Genomic DNA, 20610 nt, shown 5'->3' with positions numbered 1-20610 from the left:
CCATCTGTTTTCAACATTGTTAATAATCAGAATTTTTTCTTGAGAATCCACTCATCATATTAATTAATATTTCTGAAGGGCCCTGGCAAATAATAACTTGAGTAATGGCTGATAAATTTAAGCTTTTATTTAAAAGGTCATTCTTGTGTAGGTTTTTTTTTATCTAGAGCTAAAATCCCTTTATCGCAAGGCCAAGTTCAATGCCCTTTCATCCACAAATTAATTCACAGTACATTTGTTTTGGCACACTTTTGTTTCCTTTTGTTTTTGGTTTGGCAATAACACATATCAAGAAAACAAATACTTGCACATATAATATTCTGGCCATAAAGGTATTGTTGACTAAACAATGGCCCACTTAAAGCACTTTATGATGTTACAGTATGTGCAAGCTTATTTTCATGCTCAGGCTCACATGCTACTGCAATACAACCGTGGTTTTATTTTGATAATATTTTTCTTCTTTTCACAGTTCATGGCTCATCTCTGTCTCTAGTCTCTAGCACATCGTCAGTTTACTCTACGGTGAGTCAAAAGATTTTGAATCGATGCTCGATGTTAAAGTTCAGTGGCTCTTTCATATGTCCAGGTTGTCTTGTGATACTTTTGTTAGCTTTACAAACTTACAAGTTAGCTGTAAAAACTTGTATAGAGTCTCACTGTTAAAGTCAATAGACTTTATAGTCATAAATGTAGAAATTAAAAGCAGTTAAGTTAGAGATAGGTGAAATGAACCAATGTTTATCAGGTAAAGGTAATAACATGAAATCCTCATGGTGACTTGTCTGTCTCTTAAGTGTCTTTCTTTACACAGATGGTCGAAAATCTTTATTCCAAACCATTAATCTTTGTCTTTTCTTCTTTTTCCATCTCTAGCCTGAGGAAAAGTCTCAAACGGAGGTGAGAACAGCATCCCTCATTTCGTATAATGTAAATTATTGACTGTGTTGCACATGGGAGCCTGTAGACTGTCCAAAACAGTTTTTAATTTGAAACCCTCTTTGATGTAACTCTCTTCAAACCTTTGAAAATGTCTGTGTTTGTCATGACAGTCTTCGTGTTAACTGTCCTTGATATCTGCTCTTTAATCTCTGTGTTTTATGTCTGCATCCAAAGTTTCCCTTCCATGCTGATCAAGGGCTAGTCTCTCCTTAGCACATTATTATATGAGAAACCACAAACTGGTCTGACATTAGCCTCAGAAGTCACCTTGTGTTTGAGTAACTGAATTGAATGTTTGTTTAGATCCGTAAGCTGCGGAGGGAACTGGACGCGTCGCAGGAGAAGGTCTCGGCGCTCACAACACAGCTCAGTGCCAATGTGAGTACACTGGACAGTCGCTCTGGCACTATTTATCACAATATACCTTCAATAAACACTGAATCGCTTCTTTCTTTCATCTAGTTTTCATTCAAATTCAATTCAAAATCTGCCTAGCATAGCTTTTGAGCATCAAGCATCATCGTGAATAAATCTGTTTAATAAAAAGTCGTATTGTGAGATTTAAAGATCCTACCAGGAGATAAGAAGTCACAATTACTAAAATAAAATGCTAAAAATAATTAAAAATAATATATATCTAATAGAAATTAGAATCATTTTATACACACACACACACACACACACATTATTATTATTATTATTATTATTATTATTATTATTATTATTATTCATTATATATTTATATTATTAGTTTTTTTAAAGTCATACCTATGAGATATAAAATTCAAATTATAAATGTAATAATATATTTATTATTTATTAAATAATTGTTTTGCTTGGGACATAAATTTGCAATAAACTTTATTTTTTATTACAGGGATATAATGCTAAAATAACAAAACAAAAATATTTGACATATTATAAATGTATAAATCATGTTTCATATAATCCATTATAAAATTATTTTTATTATTTTTATTATTTTTTAATATTTTATTATTATTTAACTGTATTATTTATTATTCAATTATCTTTGTTTAAAAAAGCCAGGCTTCCATAACATCTGCTAAATTTTACCTATATATAAACCCAGTTGGCAATTTTTAAACTGTGGTGTTCTCAAAGATGTTGTTAGTAGTTATAGAACCAGTTCATGTTGGATTTGTAACATGGTGTTGTACAGCTTTAACAGCTGGTAAAATAGTGATTTATTTTTCTGGCTGCCTGCACTGTATTGAGTAAGATAGTATGTAATTTTGTGTGCATGTGTGTATATTTGTGAGATGCACCTTTAAGTGGAATTATCCGCTCAATAAAACAAATATGACAGCCCGCATTTGGCCGACACAACCTAATGAATCGTCACATCCTAAAGCCCCTATCCATCCGTCAGCTCTCATACAGGTTTCACAAACAAATCTAGAGGCATTTGCCCTTCTGGGGTTTGTTAAAGTATTTTACGCACACACAAATCCTTGAGGAAGTTATATTGTGGGTTATCTGATGTTTGAAACAGCACATGCCCAAACACAAACCACTGACTCCCTCCGATGGAAGTCATTCAGATCTCCAGTCCCTTGATTATCGGCTCATGTTGCATATGACACGCTTGTTGTGTTGTGTACGAGGGTGGTTGCTCATTTTTGCGGCCACAGCTGAGCAGAAATCTCGTCCTCGGTTTTTTAGTACATACGCAGTTCATCACTCCAGAGATGTTGACAGGCAAGGCTAACTCCAGTCGAGCAGTTACCTGGCATCCTCTGAATCATTACCCATCTTTGAAGAGGGTCTGTGAAAGGACTAAAGCAAAGCCTCTCAGGCATAGAAAGAGCCACAGCAGCAGCTCAAAGAACCAGAGTAAAAGGAGAAAGCGAGAAGTCACTGAGGTTTGACTTTTTAGAGCTGGATGTTTAATAAGATGATGCCCTGAGGGGGTTTGTGATGCTGCCTAGTTTGAGGATTGTGTTTGTGACTCGTGGGATTAATCTGTTTGTTGTTTTGTGTGTGTGTGTGTATATGTATACAATTTATTTTATATATATATATATACAATTTTTTATATATATATATATACAATTTTTATATATATATATATATATATATATATATATATATATAATAATTATATATATATATATATATTATATATAATATATATTATATATATATATATATCTTAAAATATATACATGTGTGTATTATATAAGCAAATTAAATTATACTATTCTATCCAGAATATTACATACATTCCTAATTATTTATTGAATATACATACATATATATAATGTATATTTTATGAAATTGTAGTATTATTATGAATTGATTTTAGACCTTATATATATTATATTTCTGTACAGTATGCATATATGTGTGTGTGTGTGTGTGTGTGTGTGTGTGTGTGTGTGTGTGTGTGTGTGTTAAAAGCTAATTAGATTATACTATAAAACCCAAAATATTATATACATTTATAAACATTTATTGTTATTAAAAAATGTAAATATTAATGCATTTTGTAATAAATATGGCAATTATATAAAATTATCTTAAATAAAAGTCGAGTATAAAATAGTTTATAATATTTTTTGCTTTTATTAGTAGTATTTATCATTTTGAATTTTATACAATCTTTTTTTATTTGAATTTTGTGTTTATTTACATACAAATATTTCTGTATTTATGTTCCTGTTTTTTGTTGACATTAGGTGAGGATATGTCAGTCTTTAAACTGGCTATTGAGTTTTGACCTGTTTCTTTATCCTCTAAACGCCAGCTTAACAACCCGAGTTCATGCCACGGCTTGTCTTTATCACAAAACTCAGTCTCACAGACATATTTGGATCCATTACTGACAAGCTGCAACCCACATTTTTCTAGAAATGTGATCATGCTTCAGTTGACTGCTCAACATCTGGTTTAACTCTACTACTGCTCTGAGTCTTTGTCCATTTATGGCATTTTGCTTAATAAAATAAAACGGATTTACTTGGTAAATGAAATTGTTTGTGTCCTCAGGCTCACCTTGTGGCGGCTTTTGAGCAGAGTTTAGGAAACATGACCATCCGACTGCAGAGCCTGACGACGACGGCAGAACAGAAGGTGTTTTATTAAGTCCTCATGACGTATTATAACTAAAATACATCCCTATGAGGAAAACAGCTTCATTTGGTCTCTAAAAATGTATAATTGTTAAATACAATTGAATATCGTTCAATCTCCCTTTTTTGCAGGACACAGAGCTGAATGACTTGAGGAAGAACATTGAGCTCCTTCAGAAGCAGAACTCAGCGACTCAAGCCACCATCAATGGAGTCATTAACACACCAGACCCAACATTAACAAACCGCAAGGGTGAGATCTCAATAACTTTAGTACAATAAAATGAACAGTATTGCATGTGTTACCTATGCTTCATTTTTCTTTTCCGTTCTCTCCCTCAGTTTCTCTTGATTCTGTCAACGGGTCGCCTCAGTCCCAGCGGGAGTTGCGGATCCACAGGCAGCCCTCCTCAGACAGCGTCTCCAGCATGACCAGTGCCACCAGCCACTCCAGCATCGGCAGCAACCTAGAGCTGGATGCTAAGAACAAGAAGAAGAAGAAAAACTGGGTGAGTTTTCAAACCCATCCATCCACTACAAAAATTCTTTCTTTTCTCCTAAAACACGGTTCTCTCCAAGTCTTACTAGAGTTAGATCAATGCTAGATTGGATTATTTATTTGTTTTAACTATTTAAACGTTGCATTTTCTTTTCATTTGTGGATGTTTCATGTCATCAGCCTACATGTGGTGGAGGAAAGGTGAATACTTGTGTCTTAGTAGTACCTTAGTGGCTTAAACTTGGCTTTATGTGTTTGTTTCAAACGATTAATCGCGATTAATCGCATCCAAAACAAAAGTTTTGGTTTACATATTATATGTGTGTGTACTGTGTATATTTATTATGTATATATTTACATTTGCATTTAAACATTTAGCAGATGCTTTTATCCAAAGCGACTTACAAATATATAAATACACACACACAGTATTTGAAAATATGCACACACAATTTATATTGTATATAAATACATTTTTCTTAAATATACACATGCATGTGTATGTATTTATATATACATAATAATATAAACAGTGCACACACAAGATATTATGTAAACAAAAACATTTATTTTGAATGCGATTAATCGCGATTAATCGTTTGACAGCACTATTTGTTTTGAAAGTGGAGAGTAAATATCAGTCATCCATATCATAAATTCATTTGCCCTCTTGCATTCAGGCCATATCATCTGGTGGAGGAAAATTGCCTGATAACTACGTATGCGAAGCTAACCTTGTTGTCGAAGTGTTGATGTCGTTCTGCAGTTTTAGAGCTAGAACAAGTGTTCTTCATCACTAGAGCTATCAGATTTATGTTGTGCAGTTTATCACATTTTGCATTTTTATTATGAAATCTGTTAACTGTTCGAGTGAGTGGTTATTTAGCTACATGGTGTTGAATTATGGTTTTTGTCTGATTTTCCCTGTGCTTTCATGTTATGGTACAGGTGTATGAGGTAAGGTGGGATACATGACTCCTTCGGAATATCGTTTTATATTTCTTGAATGTTTTAAAGGGGTAGTTCATAAAGATAAACTTTAAAAAGCATATTAGCTACTAACAGCTGTGTGTTGAAGGTTTCTTAGTAACACATTTGTTTTTTCCACAGCTGCGGAGCTCCTTTAAACAAGCATTTGGGAAGAAAAAGTCTCCTAAATCGGCGTCTTCTCACTCGGACATTGAAGAGATGACCGACTCTTCTATGCCATCTTCACCCAAACTCCCCTATAACGGCTCAACGGCCTCTTCTCCAATGATACGCAACTCCCATTCCAACTCCCTGTAAGCTACTCACAACAACAACAATAATCCTAATAAAAAAGTAGTTATTATTATTTTTAGACATTTATTTTAATTATTGTAAATGGATATTTTACAATTGTATCAAAATTATTATTATTATACATATATTTATTTTAATTTATAACTTACTATAATAATATCTGTTCATTAAAAATAGTTTTTCAACCCATAATTCTTATTTTTATTTTGTGTCAGAATGAGTGTGCAGTTAAATTAGATTAAAATAACATATTATTTATTATTATTTGTTAATATTTATTTATAATTGTGTATTTATTATTAAAAATGTATCTATTAAGCTCCTCACATAATCAACAACAATAATACTAGTAAAATATAGTATTATTATTAATGTTATTGTTATTACTGATCATTTATTTATTTATTTAATCATTTATTTTAAATTATTATTTTATAATTTATTATTATTATAAATGTATCTATTATCTCAGTATCTAAGTTATTTTTTTCTTGCTTTAATAATAATAATAATAATAATAATAACATATTGATTAGTAATAATAATAATAATAGTTTTATTATTTCTTATTTTTGTATAATAATAGCCCGATTCCTTTTGGTCTTGGTTCAGGTAGCACATCTTTAACCAGGAGTTTTTGGATGGAATTTTGGATGGAAGAAAGATTTATAATAGACAAGCACCATTTACAGTGTGATTTAGTCTAGAACTAGGTAGTGTTTTTTGGAAAATACCACCCATTTTGTAAACTAAAAAGTTACACACACCCACATTTTATGTTGCTGCAGAGCAACTCTCAGTGTGATAGTGCTTAACAAATGTCCAGTGCAACGTGGAACACCCTCAGAGTTTCTCTCATGGTTGATATGTGTATGTTTGTAGTCCTCAACTGTCCTCGCTGCCTGCAGACGGGCCTGTCTGGGGCTGTAGCAGCAAGTCCATGAGGTCTGCCTCACTGGCACGGTAAAGGGAATGGCACAAACAATACCAATATTTCTCAATCTCTGATGATCAGATCCCTGAATAAAATGCCAAGAACAGATGTTCAACCAATTACTCCTACATTATTCATTCTGAGCAATTAACAGTTTTAAAACACTATATGCCCTGATTCATAAATAATTAAGTATTGTTGCTATTTCCAATTCTCGCACTACTTCCACAGTTCATTGATATGCAAATTCACTTTCACTGTTAATCAAAATTAAATGGTTTGTGATTTTTTTTTACATTGTTTTCATTCAAATTACAAAAAATGTATATTCTTATAATCAAAACAAAACACAACTTTAATTTATTTTATTTGTTTGTGTGTATATATAGTTTGTTTGGTAATTAAGTGTTTTTTGTTTGTTTTGCTTTGTTTTTTATCTTTGTTTGTCTTATTTGTTTGCATTGTTTTTTGTTTTCTGTTTTGTTTTCCGCTGACGTGTTTTAAATTCATCTCGTTTGTTTCTTTTTTTTTGTTTGATATTCCGTATGTGTTTGTCGCAGGATTTCAGAGTGCACGGACAGCGAGGCTGAAACAGTCATGCAGTTGCGCAGTGAACTGCGTGATAAAGAAATGAAACTCACAGACATCAGATTGGAGGCTCTCAGCTCCGCCCACCAATTGGACCAATTACGAGAGTCCATGAACCGCATGCAAGTGAGCATCTGCATCAAGGATCAAGGATATCGTTAAAATAGTCCATGTGATATCAGTGGTTCAACTGTAATGTTATGAAGCTACAAGAATACTTTTTCTGCTCTTATACTCACACTTTATCATTCAATATGTTTGAAGTGGAGGCCCATTTTGTTATTTAATTCTGTTTTAAAATCCATTTTATCCTAACAGATTGAGATTGAGAGGCTGAAAGTGGAGAATGACAGATTAAAGATGGAGAGCCAAGGCAGTGGCAGCAGAGCTCCTTCTCAGATGTCCATCTCCCCTTGTTCTGTGGGCCTTTCTTCTCAACTCAGCCTCACAGAATCCACCAGCTTAGGTAGAGAGGACTTCTTAACTTCAAAAATTATATTTTTGTGGCATTGCAAACGACTGGAATTCTCGGTTGAATTATAGATATGTTGCTAGAAGACAGTGGAGATGGAAGTTCCTGGAAAGAGGGACAGCATGTGAAGGTCGTGGTCAGTCTGGAGAAAGATCCAGAGTGGAAAGAGGTACAGCTCAAGACTGTTCATTAAAAATAACTCGATGATCTCATCAAGGGCACTTCAAACACTACTTTGTACTGCTTTTGGCAGGAGTGCAGACCCTCTCAGTTCTTGCTGGGATGCATCGGTGTCAGTGGAAAAACCAAATGGGATGTCCTAGATGGCGTAGTCAGACGACTCTTTAAGGTACAAAAACTTGTTTACTTAGAGTTTAGAGAGCTTTAAGTTGAAATCGTATGAAAAAAAAACACGTTCGTGTCATTCCAACAGGAATATATCATCTACGTAGATCCTGTCACGCAGCTGGGTCTGAACACTGACAGTGTGATGGAGTACAGCATTGCAGACATCCATCGTGCCAGTGATGCAGACACACCAGAACTCCTGCCATGCGGTTATCTTGTGGGAGAAAGCGACACCATCTCAGTCAAGCTGAAAGGTATTACTGTTGCTCTTTAAGAAGTAACTCGTCTTGAAAACATGACACCACACCATTGAAATACATTGATGATACAGGTCTCTGACAGTTTTCTCATGACCGAAGCCTTGTCTCCCCATTTTGCAGACTTGTCTGTCAACAGTGAGGACAGTTTGGCGTTCGAGACGCTCATTCCGAAGCCAGTTCTGCAGCGATACATCTCTCAGCTGGAGGAGCACAGACGAATCATCTTTTCAGGGCCTTCTGGGACAGGGAAGAGCTTTCTAGCCAGCAGACTGGCCGAGTACTTGGTCCTGAAAGAGGGAAAACAGCTGGAACATCAAGCAATCGCCACTTTCAATGTGGATAACAAAACTACTAAGGTCAGTTAATCTGATTAAATACAAAACTTAATGACAGGTTTATTTCCTATTCACTTAGTAATGTTCTTTGTAAACAGTGAGGAATTGTAGGCAGCTGATTTATTCAGCAATTTAATAGATTCTAAACACTTTTAGTGTTACAAAACTCCAAGGTTTTTCTTTCAGCATGTTACAAATTTGAAGGTTCTGGTAATAACGCCCAGTGTGTTTTATACAGGAGCTGAAGCAGTACTTGTCCAACCTGGCAGACGTGTGTAAAACCAATGCACATGCTGTTGACATACCTGTGGTGCTTATACTAGATAACCTTCACCATATCACCTCACTGGCTGAGATTTTCAATGGCCTGCTCAACTGCAAGAACCACCAGTGGTGAGCAACACAGATCACGGCAATGATTTTAACTGTGAAAATTCAGATTTGTTGTTTAAAGTTTCAGGTTTTATGGTAGATTTCATATATGTTTAATTGGATTATTTTCTCACAGTCCTTACATCATTGGAACCATGAATCAAACCCCGTCACCAACTCCAAATCTACAGCTTCATCATAATTTCAGGTATCATCTCATTCAGATTTTGATTCACTACTAATTTTTTTTATATTTTTTCAATAATATCTAATATTTATATTTAATGATTTTTAATATTAGTGTTATATTTTTTCATACATTATACTCATATATTATATATATATAATTATATATTATATATATATAATATATATATAATTATAATATATATATATATATATAATATATATATATATATATATTATTAAGTTTATTTTTTATATAGCAATACAGGCTGCATATATCTGATAAGAGATACAGTAAAAACAGTAAATGTTGAAATTTAAAAGAAGTTTTCTCTATTGTTATCTCTATTTTTGTATTTTACTATATTATACTTATTTGTACTGTATTTTTCATGTATCTCAAAGCTAAATACATTTAGCAGCCGTTAAATCGGTTTTTTAGTGTCACATGACCCTTAAAAACGTTCTAATATGCTCACAAGTAAAAAATTATATATATATATATATATATATATATATATATATATATATATATATATATATATATATATACACACAATATTGCATACAGAATCTTGTACTAGATAAAGAGGCACAAACTATGCTCCTGGCACAAAATTTGCTTAATATTATCAATACTTTTCAATATATATAATATATATACATATATAATAAAAAATATATATATATATATATATATATTATATATATATATATATATATATATATATTATATATATATATATATATAACAATTTATTTATGCATGTATTATATAGCATAAAAATTATTTGGATTTGCTAATTGCTATACCTCAACTCTCCACAAGAGGTCCTGCAAGCATTTCTCAACACTTATTTTGCTCAAGCTCATAATACATGGTAAAGGTGGATCCAGTCTTGTACTTGGTCTCTTATTTCAGATGGGTTTTGTGTGCCAATCATATGGAGCCACTGAAAGGTTTTCTGGGTCGGTACCTGCGACGGAAGCTTCTAGAAACCGAGATCAGCAGTCGTGTGAGGAACGGCGAGCTAGTTAAGATCATTGAGTGGATCCCATGTGTTTGGCATCATCTCAACCGCTTCCTGGAAACACACAGTTCTTCTGATGTCACAATTGGTGAGTGTGGAGAAACAACCAATCACAATCACCCATACGCCTACCTTAGAATTTGTCAATTCTTTCTAATGTTGTTCCATATAAATAAATGACTATTTTGTTGTGTATGAAACCTGTTGTGTATCTTTTGTCCACCACAGGACCTCGACTCTTTTTGTCCTGCCCAATGGACGTTGAAGGCTCAAGAGTGTGGTTCACTGATCTGTGGAACTACTCCATCATCCCCTACATGCTGGAGGCGGTCAGAGAAGGGCTGCAGGTAAGGTGCCTTCCTTCATTACAATATTGGGATGCTAAAGCAAACAAACCAACAACTATCTGTTTGTTCTGCAGACGTATGGCCGTAAGGCATCATGGGAGGACCCAGCGAAGTGGGTGATGGAGAGCTTCCCTTGGGTGGCAAGTCCACAGCAACACGAGTGGCATTCCCTGCTGCGTCTTCGACCAGAGGACGTTGGGTTCGACGGGTACTATATATCACAGGAGGGCAGTCCTCGCAAGCAGCCTGCTCAGGGAAAATCAGAAGACGACCCACTGGTAAGTTATATAAATTGTATCTACATAGTTCTTACTTAGGAAGATATCATGTACTATACTGTTCCTATTACCACAGATGAATATGTTAATGAGGTTGAAGGAGACGGCTCACTGCGGAGGGACAGAGAGCTACGACAGCGATTCCACCAGCAACAGTCACCAAGATGACACGCTGGACTCTACTGAGACTTTTTAATATCAGATTTGTCTTTCATATGAATCTACATGGTGCTGGTAACCTGTAAAACAGGGTGCCGGAAACCCTGAAAAAATCAGTATTGATTAGTAAGTCACATCACAGCCTAATCATCACCTGAAATGCAAGAAAAAACATGTTCAAGAGGTTTAATATTCATCAAAGATCGTCATTTCCTGAAATCGACACTAGATGGTGGTATAAATGTGTTCAAAAAGGAGATAAACCTAGTTGAGATGTAGCAACTCCCAAGACTTGCCAATTCTTGTTTATTTACAGTCATGTATTAAACTTTCTAAATACTATCTAATGTTGGGTGACTTATGTACTTGTGAAAAACTTTGGTGCTGAACTTTATAATAATGCCTTACAAGACTTGAGACAGGCTAGCGTATGTCTTAAAGATCTATAACTTTATACAAATGCAAATAATGCAAGGAAATTATACACTTCCGATAGTGTACTATCTGTGGGACCTGACAGAAATATATAGTTAAATATGAACCGTATTGTGGTTGCTTTTCACCAACAAAAAGGTATTTTGGTAACACTTGCATAACATAAAGAGCTGTTTGGAAAAGTATTGATAATATTAAAGCAAATTTTGTGCCAGGAGCATAGTTTGTGCCTCTTTATCTATTACAGTATTCTCTATGCAATATTGTTACATTAAAATAATATTTAACTTCATCACAACAGACTCTCTGGTAAACATTTAGTCAACAACAGAAAAGGTTTTACCAAGCAATCTCTATTAATAAAAACTATTACGGGCAATATAGTGGCATTTTTGCAATACTGTTGATATCAGGAAGACTTGAAACCAAAACTTACTAACTTTTATAGATTCTTATAAATCTACAAGGACAGCTGCATAAAATGAGCTTTGTTCAGTGGGAGAGTATGTTTTTCTAAAAATACTTAAGGGGAGAAAGGACCTTCTATTATTGGAATTATTAAGGTCTATGCTGAAGATCTTGGGGGAGTTATACATTCGAAATGATTTGGCACAAGAATCTGTGTGATGTGCTTTAATCTGAATATCTGGGGTTAGTGTGTCTTGCTAATGTGGCAAACAATTACATGAAGTCCAAATGGATTACTGAGAGATATTTTATTTGAAAGACATTTTGTTTAACTAGAAAAAGAAATTTGTCAAAGGTTCATTTTAAAATAAATTTCTACAACATGTTTTAATAGAAGACCTTATGCAGTATTTCTTTCTTTCTTTCTTTTTTTTGTTAGATCTCACCAAATAATTAGCTGTGCTTTAAGTACGGCCAAGATTTTTATTTCTTCAACACATGAAAACTTTTGTGTGGAAAACAATTAAATGTTTATAATTAATAATAATAATAATAATAATAAATAAAGCAAATAGTGTCTACTTTCCCATAAATTGCTGATAATTTTAGAAAACAAAAGACTGAATTTTGATTGAGTTTGTGTATATTTTCAGTTGTAATATATTGTAAATATTTTCCTCATGTTTTATTTGTTTCTGTAGTCTTTAAGAGGAATTGTTTCATGTAAAGTTGTTTTTGATGATTAATGACTTTCTTCATTGTCAATTTAGTGACTGCATGTGACCCTTTGGAATAAATGTGATTATTTTCCTCTCAAACTGAATCTCTGATAGTTATTCTGTGACGGGCAAACTGTCAACAGTTTTTTTTTTCAGTAGCTGTGGAAGGAGTGAGCAAGTATGACATTGTTTCATTGATCCATGATTATTATTGCCATTGATGATTGCATTAGTATTATATAATAGCCTAATAATATCATTGTATTTTTATTTTTTTAACAAGTAATTTGTGGAAATGGATACAAATATTGCTTTTAGGTGAATACAATTTTGCATCATTTTAATTTGGTCAAAAATCATATACAGTCTGTTGTATCTGACCATGCATTAATGTTATTTCAATTCAGACAAAAACGAAAATTTTGGTATTTTGCTTTGGATTTTTAATTTGTAAAATTATTTTTTTCAAATGTATATACATTTTTACAAAAAGGCAAAAACAAAAAACAACATCAGTATACAAAATAATATAAGACTTTTAAGTTAGAAATGTGCCACCTACGTATTTAAGATTATAGACAAAGTATCCCAAAACATTAAGAAAGATTATAATAATCTTGGTATAAAAACTCCATACAAAACACTATACAAGCTGCCAAAAACGCAGCGGTTACGACGCTCTCTCTTAAACTAAAAATTTCACACGGCTACCGTGTGAAACAAGGCCACTTTTCGGAAAGTTTTCCTCCAGTTTTGTGCATAAACATATAAACATTACACAGTCTGCTTAGTGATTATGACACGGTTATTTCCTCGTCCTCTGATTCTGAGAAGTCTGAGTGCTTGCTGGAGATAGAAGGCGAAGTGAAATGTAAATCTACGTTGAGCTCGTGATCCCCGCGAGCCTGATAAAAAGGCGCGCGCGGGCTTTCTCTCAGAGCCGCGTCTGTCTCAAACTTTTTTCCAACGTCGCTCAGGTCAGGATTAGGGTTCATTTTCGTCGGTAATGTTTGTTCCCTGCAACCTCCTGACGACAGAAGCTCTCTTTCTTTGGAATTGCGCCATTTCATTCTTCGGTTTTGGAACCAAATTTTAACCTGATGAGAAAGAGTTCGCAAGACATGAGCACACAGAGTTTACCTCAGACACCCACAAAGGTACGATAAAAAATGTGTTTATGGACCACATCAGCTTACCTGAGAGTCTTTAAGGCCAAGTTTGGTCGCAAGTTTCTTTCTGTCTGGTTTGCTGATGTACTTCTGTTTCTGAAACATCTTCTCCAGCGCTTTTCGCTGCACGTCAGAGAAGACGGCCCGTCGAAGCATCCCTCTCCTCGGTTTCCCTCGAGTCGTGAGGGCCATGCGAAAGTCCCGGGAATTGGCACTGCTGAAGACGATGCTATAGGAAACAACCAAAACAAACTCTCAAATTAAGCTAATACTAGTCTTTTCTAAGAACAGGAAGTAGTATTTGGGCTTGGAACGAAAGTTGGCCTTTAATATATATACATGTATTAAACCAAACTGTTTACTGTTTGAGTGATAAGGAACGAGGAAGCTAATAGCACATTGCTTGGTTCCCAAAAGCATTGGTCTGGTAACAAGGGCGAGCAGTCATTCAGAGCGCTCCAGTGAAAGATAGAGGTGCTAATGAAGCGTGGACGGTAATTGTGTAGTAATGAACTGACTGAAAAAGGCTTAGGACAGGCCACTAAAGCCATATATTACGGCCACAAAAGAGATTTACACTTTAAAACTAAACACAACGGCATGCCAGGGACATTTGAGAATACTGATGGCGGGGGACTATGTTTGCCCCCAGATATTTTCATTAAATGGACACGAAAGCCTTTCAATACTGCTCAAGTTGTTTTGTTGACGTATCACACCGCGGTGAAAAGAATCAGTCTATTATCGCTGGTCTGAATGAGTGCACGATCCACAAGGCTATTTGTAGCCCGCATTCATTGGATTGATGGACATGAAGCTTAACGCAAAATGGACCCACTTTTATTGGTTTTATCTGAGGTATACTTAGCTTTAACCAATATACAAATATATTTTTCGTAAACATTACTCTTTTTAGAGTAATTTTTAAGAAACTTTTATAATCCATTTATATTGCTAGTAGTGATCACTGTAGCCTAATTAAGACTACTACACCCTGTTAAGCAATTTTCATGCTGCTATATGAGACCAAAACGTTTGCTTGGACGTCCCGCGAAGACTCCCCTCACTCTATGTGGTCTTGTGAGAATATTGAAATACTGAATAGAAGCTAATAGGGGAATTAGTCCATGACTGGTAAATGCCTATCAGCAGCATTCTTAAGTCAACTACGGGTCTGTGTGTGGCTGCCCAGAGGGAGCTGACCAATTGGTCATGGTGCTGAAAGCATTGTTGCCAATCAGTAACTAAGTACACTGCCTCGGTGGGAAAAGGCAGCGATGAAGAGACGCCAACAGTTTGCTTGTGAGAGCGGACCCGCCTTAAATTGGGGACCATGACAATTCCGGCTAATTTGTGGATTAGGGGAAGCGGTGCAAAATGTCAGCAGTCACTGCGTTTGCTAAATAGGGCATCAAATCAGCGAGACTGATTCCACAATGTCCTACAAATACCAGCATTGGAAGCAGATTCTGAAGGCCCATCAGTTTGACCGAAATAAGAAATGACACAGCGATTTTTTTTAGGAACCCCACCTGGGAAATATGATGCTCTGATGAATGGGTGGAATGAGGCGTCAAAACATGGGAACGGGAATGTTTTCACATTCATCCCTTGCACTGAAGGTGGTGGTGAAGCTATGACACAAAATTAAGCGGACTTTAATTAAATGAAATGTACAAGTTGAATGTGACATAAAAAAAAAATGTCGCTAAGATCTTCATTAGCGTATTTTAAACAAAACATTCGAGACAGTTACACTTTTTGATGCTTTATCAAAAGAATAAAGTTGCTAGTTTATAAACATTAAAGAAACGTACCGTTACGTGTTGTTGACGCGAGAATCGCATTCACTCCAAACTTCAAGTAATTTGGATCGTTTGGAATTGATGTTTGTGGAGAGCTTGATCTTTTTGGCAAAGATGTAGACATGGCGACGTGGACTGCGGAAGAGTTGTTCAGAGTTGTGGCTCCTATAGCCGGAGGAGATGCGCTTGGAGACGGGATGCTCCTGTGCATGAAGGTGGCAGGTCTGCTGATCCGCAACAGGTCCTCCACCAGGAAACTCGAGTGCGTGGTGAACGCCGAATGTAAAGTGGAAGGCAAGGAAAGAGCCGCCGAGGGCCTTAGAAAGTTTGGATACATAGCAGGTGGCGCAATAACACTTGGCAACATCATTGCACCGTTTTTTTTGTTGTTGAAAATGACAGCGAGGAATACACGTGCTGTTACTCTCTCACTACAGAGCCTTGCGTAGATTAGAGTCCAAGAGGGCAGAATGAAGGAGCTCTTGTCCGTCCCTCTCTTTTCCAGGGGTTTTTATAGTGGACTGCTGAAGAAGCCTTTTCATGGGTGACAGCTCTAACAATAAAGTTCAAGCAAAATCTCAACGTGAGTTCCGTTTACTCTAGAGGCGGCGCGTCCTGATTGGACAGAAGAAATTCGGATTGGATTAGACACCACAAGAAAACCGCAGACAACGGTTTTTTATGAAAAAAGAAAAGTTGATCATCATAGTCTTGCCGTTACAAATTTTGCACTAAAAACACTTTCTGCTTTGCCTATACGAAACACAATGGACATACTTTTTTTTTTTATATATATAATCTAGGCATTACACCTTGAAACATAATAAATTAAAGTAAAACCAGTCTCTAAAAATAACCAATATAATGAAAAGGGCTGGTAAAATCATTTCAACTGCAAACTTAGAAGTAAAATAGTGCTGGGTTACAACCTGTAAGTTAATTACTAACTTTATTCAACCGCTTTAATTTCAATTATCCAAAAAAATCGTAATGACACAAATGTTACAGATAAAGACATTTTATTGTATGGCTATACTGTCCAGTGTTTGTAAAATAAATAAATTAAAACGCTAAAGCACGAAAGCTAATATGGAAAATATTTTTTCGAAGTTTAAATAAAGAATATTGGACTACTTTATAGCTACAAGAAAATACTTCTAAATACTTTTTTTTTTTCAGTGTAGTAGTTGCCAACCTCTATTTTCTGCTCAGATAGATAGATAGATAGATAGATAGATAGATAGATAGATAGATAGATAGATAGATAGATAGATAGATAGATAGATAGATAGATAGATAGATAGAATGATCCGAAATAAAAATTCTAGACAACATTTCTTTCCTCCATGGTTGACTGAATTGGGCTACACAGGTCACACACATTTTCTTCCATTGAGTTACAGAGAGTAAAAAAGAGGAATTTCATTGTGTGAGGAGCTGGGTCAGAGAACATGCTGCGCCACACGTGGATAAGGTTTAATGTGCTATGGCAAAGCACAACCTTTCAAGTTTTGCTGCTAAACCGCAGGGGGAAAATGACCAACGCCTACTGATAAAATATATTATAAAACGAGAAAAAGCGCGAACAAAAGGATTTCTCCTTGGAGGCTTTTATTGGGACAGACGCTCTCTTCTGTCAGATGCACCAAAAAGAGGTGAATCCCTAAGCCTGTGGGCTAAGACCTGTGACTAATGGCGTTTGACCGCCGCTCTGTCAGGATTTGTCCCACTATCCATTCATTTTCTTGCAGCTACCTTCACATTTATCTCCGCGGAGTCAACTCGTGCGCTTTGATTTGGACAGAAAAAAGACGAGGGGAAGACAGTCCGCGTGAGTCCTGAGCGATGACACGGCGAGTAAATCTCCATGAAATTATGCGCCAGGCGTTGCTCTTTCGCAGTGATATTGGCTCTTTAAACAATATTTCAGAAGTTTTTAAAAAAAGGGATCAGCTCGACAGCCGTCTTAGTGCATCTTAAGAAGTCTTAGCAACCATCTTAGTAAAAGCAAAAAAAATCTTTGTTGGGGGCCTGCGCGCACGTAATTTCTGGACAGCTGTAATTCCCTCATCGCGGCCCAGTAGCTATCCCTAGCTTTTTTACTTTGGCCAACAAAACCAGAAAAAACAGTACATCTAGCTTTATTATCAAAGTATTAATCGTGTTAATCAATTGTGATCATTTCCTCACTGAATTTAACATTTTTGTTGACAGCTTTTGCTGCAGCTTAAACAAGTAGGCTATTACAATCTATCAACATGCCAATAACAGAACCGTAAGTGATTAGCATGTAGTTATTCCAAATAATACGACTGTTAGATTTGCACCAGTTGTTTTTAGCACCGCCCGGGGCAGTTGTATTAAGACACCTCATCACCTTCAGAAAACCCAAGAGGACTTCTGCACGTTCAAAGCACTTTATTCTTTCTCTTGCACTTGAAAATCCCTCTATTGTACATATCAAGCAGATGGTTTTGCAGGAAATATAGCTTAGCCTCGGTGACCGAAACTAATTTCTGCTTGCTTTTCAAGCCATGGCACGATTGTTTTCTCTTTACCAATTAGAGGGAGTGCAGCTGGTCGGGCGCTGAATTAAACCCATTAAAGACACATTTCTAAGTTATTATATCCATATAAATTTGCCTTCCCTCCTCCGGACACACATCAACGCCCGCGCATTTGCCTTACAGGTTGTTTTGAGGCCATTCTCCTTGGTGAGCTCAGCGGTATAAACCGATAATGATTTGGCTTCATTTTATTATCCACATTCTGTAGTTTTGGTTTCAAGCAACTTAAGTGAAATGACAATGCAATGATTAAAGCACTTTAAAAAACGTAATTTTATCAGAAAACGAAAAACTTGGCAGTATAATAGGCCTGTTATTGAAAATTATGGTATTATTTTTTTTACACCAAGTACTCATAATGTATGGGGGAAGAAAAAAAAAATATATATTATAGTTCAAATATGTTGGTAGGCTATAATAATATTATATAATTAAATGACAGAAACAGGAACAGAAACATACTAAGCCAATGAAATGTCATAAAGCCTGTATTGTCATTTATTTAGCTAATTTCTTTATTTCTGGAACATTTTACAGAGTAATAATAACCCAATGCAAATTATGATTAGATCTTTTAAATTGAATCAATATCTTTAAAGTAACATTTTAAAACTGCATTTGAGACTGTCTTTAACACCTTAAGCTGCCCTTCCTGCAAACCCCTTTGGGTCCCAGCATCTTTTCTGTAGGTCCGAGGACGGCAGAACAATGAGGAGATTAACCAAGACCCAAAATACAGAAAAGCATCGACATGCATTAAACTGATATTAACTCTGCATTACACATAACGCCGGAGCAAACATAAGTCTGCAGAACAAAGCGTTTTGATTTGCGTCAGACAGAACACCTGTTCTTTTCAGACAGCTTTTGCGCGACACATCTCTGCAGCTTCACAAATCACCAAAGACAGAAACATCTGACCGGTAACTTGAAGACCAGTAATAAGTTTGTAATTTGGCTTTGAAGCGTGTTTTGGTGAAATGACTATTAATTAGCCTACATATTTTAATTACACTATAGCGATATATATATATATATATATATATATATATATATATATATTATATATATATATATATATATATATATATATATAGCCTACACGAATGAAAACTGCACGTTAGCGATATGTTACTTTTGATGTTACTAAAAACGTGTGTTTGAAAAATCAGAAACGATTAATGTTACAGAGGTAAATAGGTGACAGAAAAAGAACTCTCGAAAACAGTTGTGAAAATTAGACTTGATCTATAAATTATAAAATATTACAACCTATCGAAAGGCGGGCTTACCATTTTTACTCGCTTAACATAAATATGGCGTGTAGTCTGACTAATGTGTACAGGAAAATATTATAAAAGGACAAAAACGGTTTCCCAACACAAAAAGTGATAGCAATAAAAAAAAAAACAAAGGATCACATCAAAAATTAATGAATACATTTAGCTTTTGTAGGTTGGTGATATATGTTTGGCTTTTAATATCCCACGATTAACCATTGTAAATTGAACAATTTTCATATGCACAATACATGATGTGTAGGCCTATTTAAAATGTAAATGTTTTTTTTTTCCTTAAATTAAATCTTACATTTTAGAACATATCATAGTAGTCATTAAATGCTTTGATAGACACACAAGTATGATTCAAATGTTTTTCAGATTTTGTTGAGATTGCTAGATAATTAGGATGCAAAATTTAAATCAATTTCCCATGGATAATATATTTCTCATCATCCTCTGTTCTTTTAAAGATAAGACTTAATTTAAATGCATTACAATACAATACAATACAATACCCATCAAAAGCTAATTCACCATACTCATTTAAAAGAAAACAACAAGCTTTTGAGATTTTAAAAAAAAAATCTCACAGAATCTTTTCTTTGATTAGATTTGAATTGGTCATGGGAGCTCAGGCCACATCAATGTGGAAAATGAATTTTCTTCTCATTTTAATCTCATAAATGTTCACAGTTACGGCAAATCTCTTCAGACTCCTCAGCACCTGTCAGGTTGTTTTGAAATAAAGCTTGTAAATGGCTCTAGTTAAATTGTGTTTCTGGGGTAGCCCAAGCGTTGCTACGCAGCCTGAAAAAAGGAACAATCCTCGTGGTTGTCAAGACCACTTTAAATTAAGGGCTTGTTGCTAACAAGCAATCACTGCTGCAAACAAAATGACCCTTGGTCATGCTAACCTGTGCCATTTTTCTTGCTGACGCTCATAATAGAAAAAGCCACTCAATGAGCTTAAAATGTGACACAAACAACAAAAAAATTCAGTGCTTGGAGGGAGGACTCCCTATTTAAAAGCTAAATGCTTGCATGGGGCTGTATAGGGTGGTGTTGAGAGTTTGAGCCCATCAGCAACAATCTTT

The 20610-nt window shown here is 35.2% G+C and overlaps 1 protein-coding gene and 1 pseudogene across 1 annotated transcript; one reads left to right on the top strand and one right to left on the bottom strand.

The window, feature by feature from the left end:
* Positions 1-472: 472 nt before the first annotated feature.
* LOC113096602 (neuron navigator 2-like) lies at positions 473-12791 on the top strand (the record flags this gene model as incomplete). The annotated part of the gene is made up of 20 exons (XM_026261972.1): positions 473-525; positions 877-900; positions 1246-1320; positions 3955-4038; positions 4170-4290; positions 4380-4546; positions 5647-5819; positions 6703-6783; positions 7315-7468; positions 7661-7808; positions 7886-7983; positions 8068-8163; positions 8248-8416; positions 8543-8778; positions 8996-9150; positions 9266-9337; positions 10238-10434; positions 10575-10693; positions 10768-10971; positions 11048-12791. Coding segments are annotated over 20 exons (2546 nt in total), but the record flags the coding sequence as incomplete, so codon positions are not given.
* Positions 12792-13136: 345 nt separating this feature from the next.
* Positions 13137-16132, bottom strand: LOC113096601 (homeobox protein DBX1-B-like; annotated as a pseudogene).
* Between the last annotated feature and the right edge of the window lie 4478 nt (positions 16133-20610).

Source organism: Carassius auratus, unplaced genomic scaffold (assembly GCF_003368295.1).
Source record: "Carassius auratus strain Wakin unplaced genomic scaffold, ASM336829v1 scaf_tig00215994, whole genome shotgun sequence".
Classification (NCBI taxonomy): Eukaryota; Metazoa; Chordata; class Actinopteri; order Cypriniformes; family Cyprinidae; genus Carassius; species Carassius auratus.
This window is presented reverse-complemented; position numbering and strand designations above follow the sequence as displayed.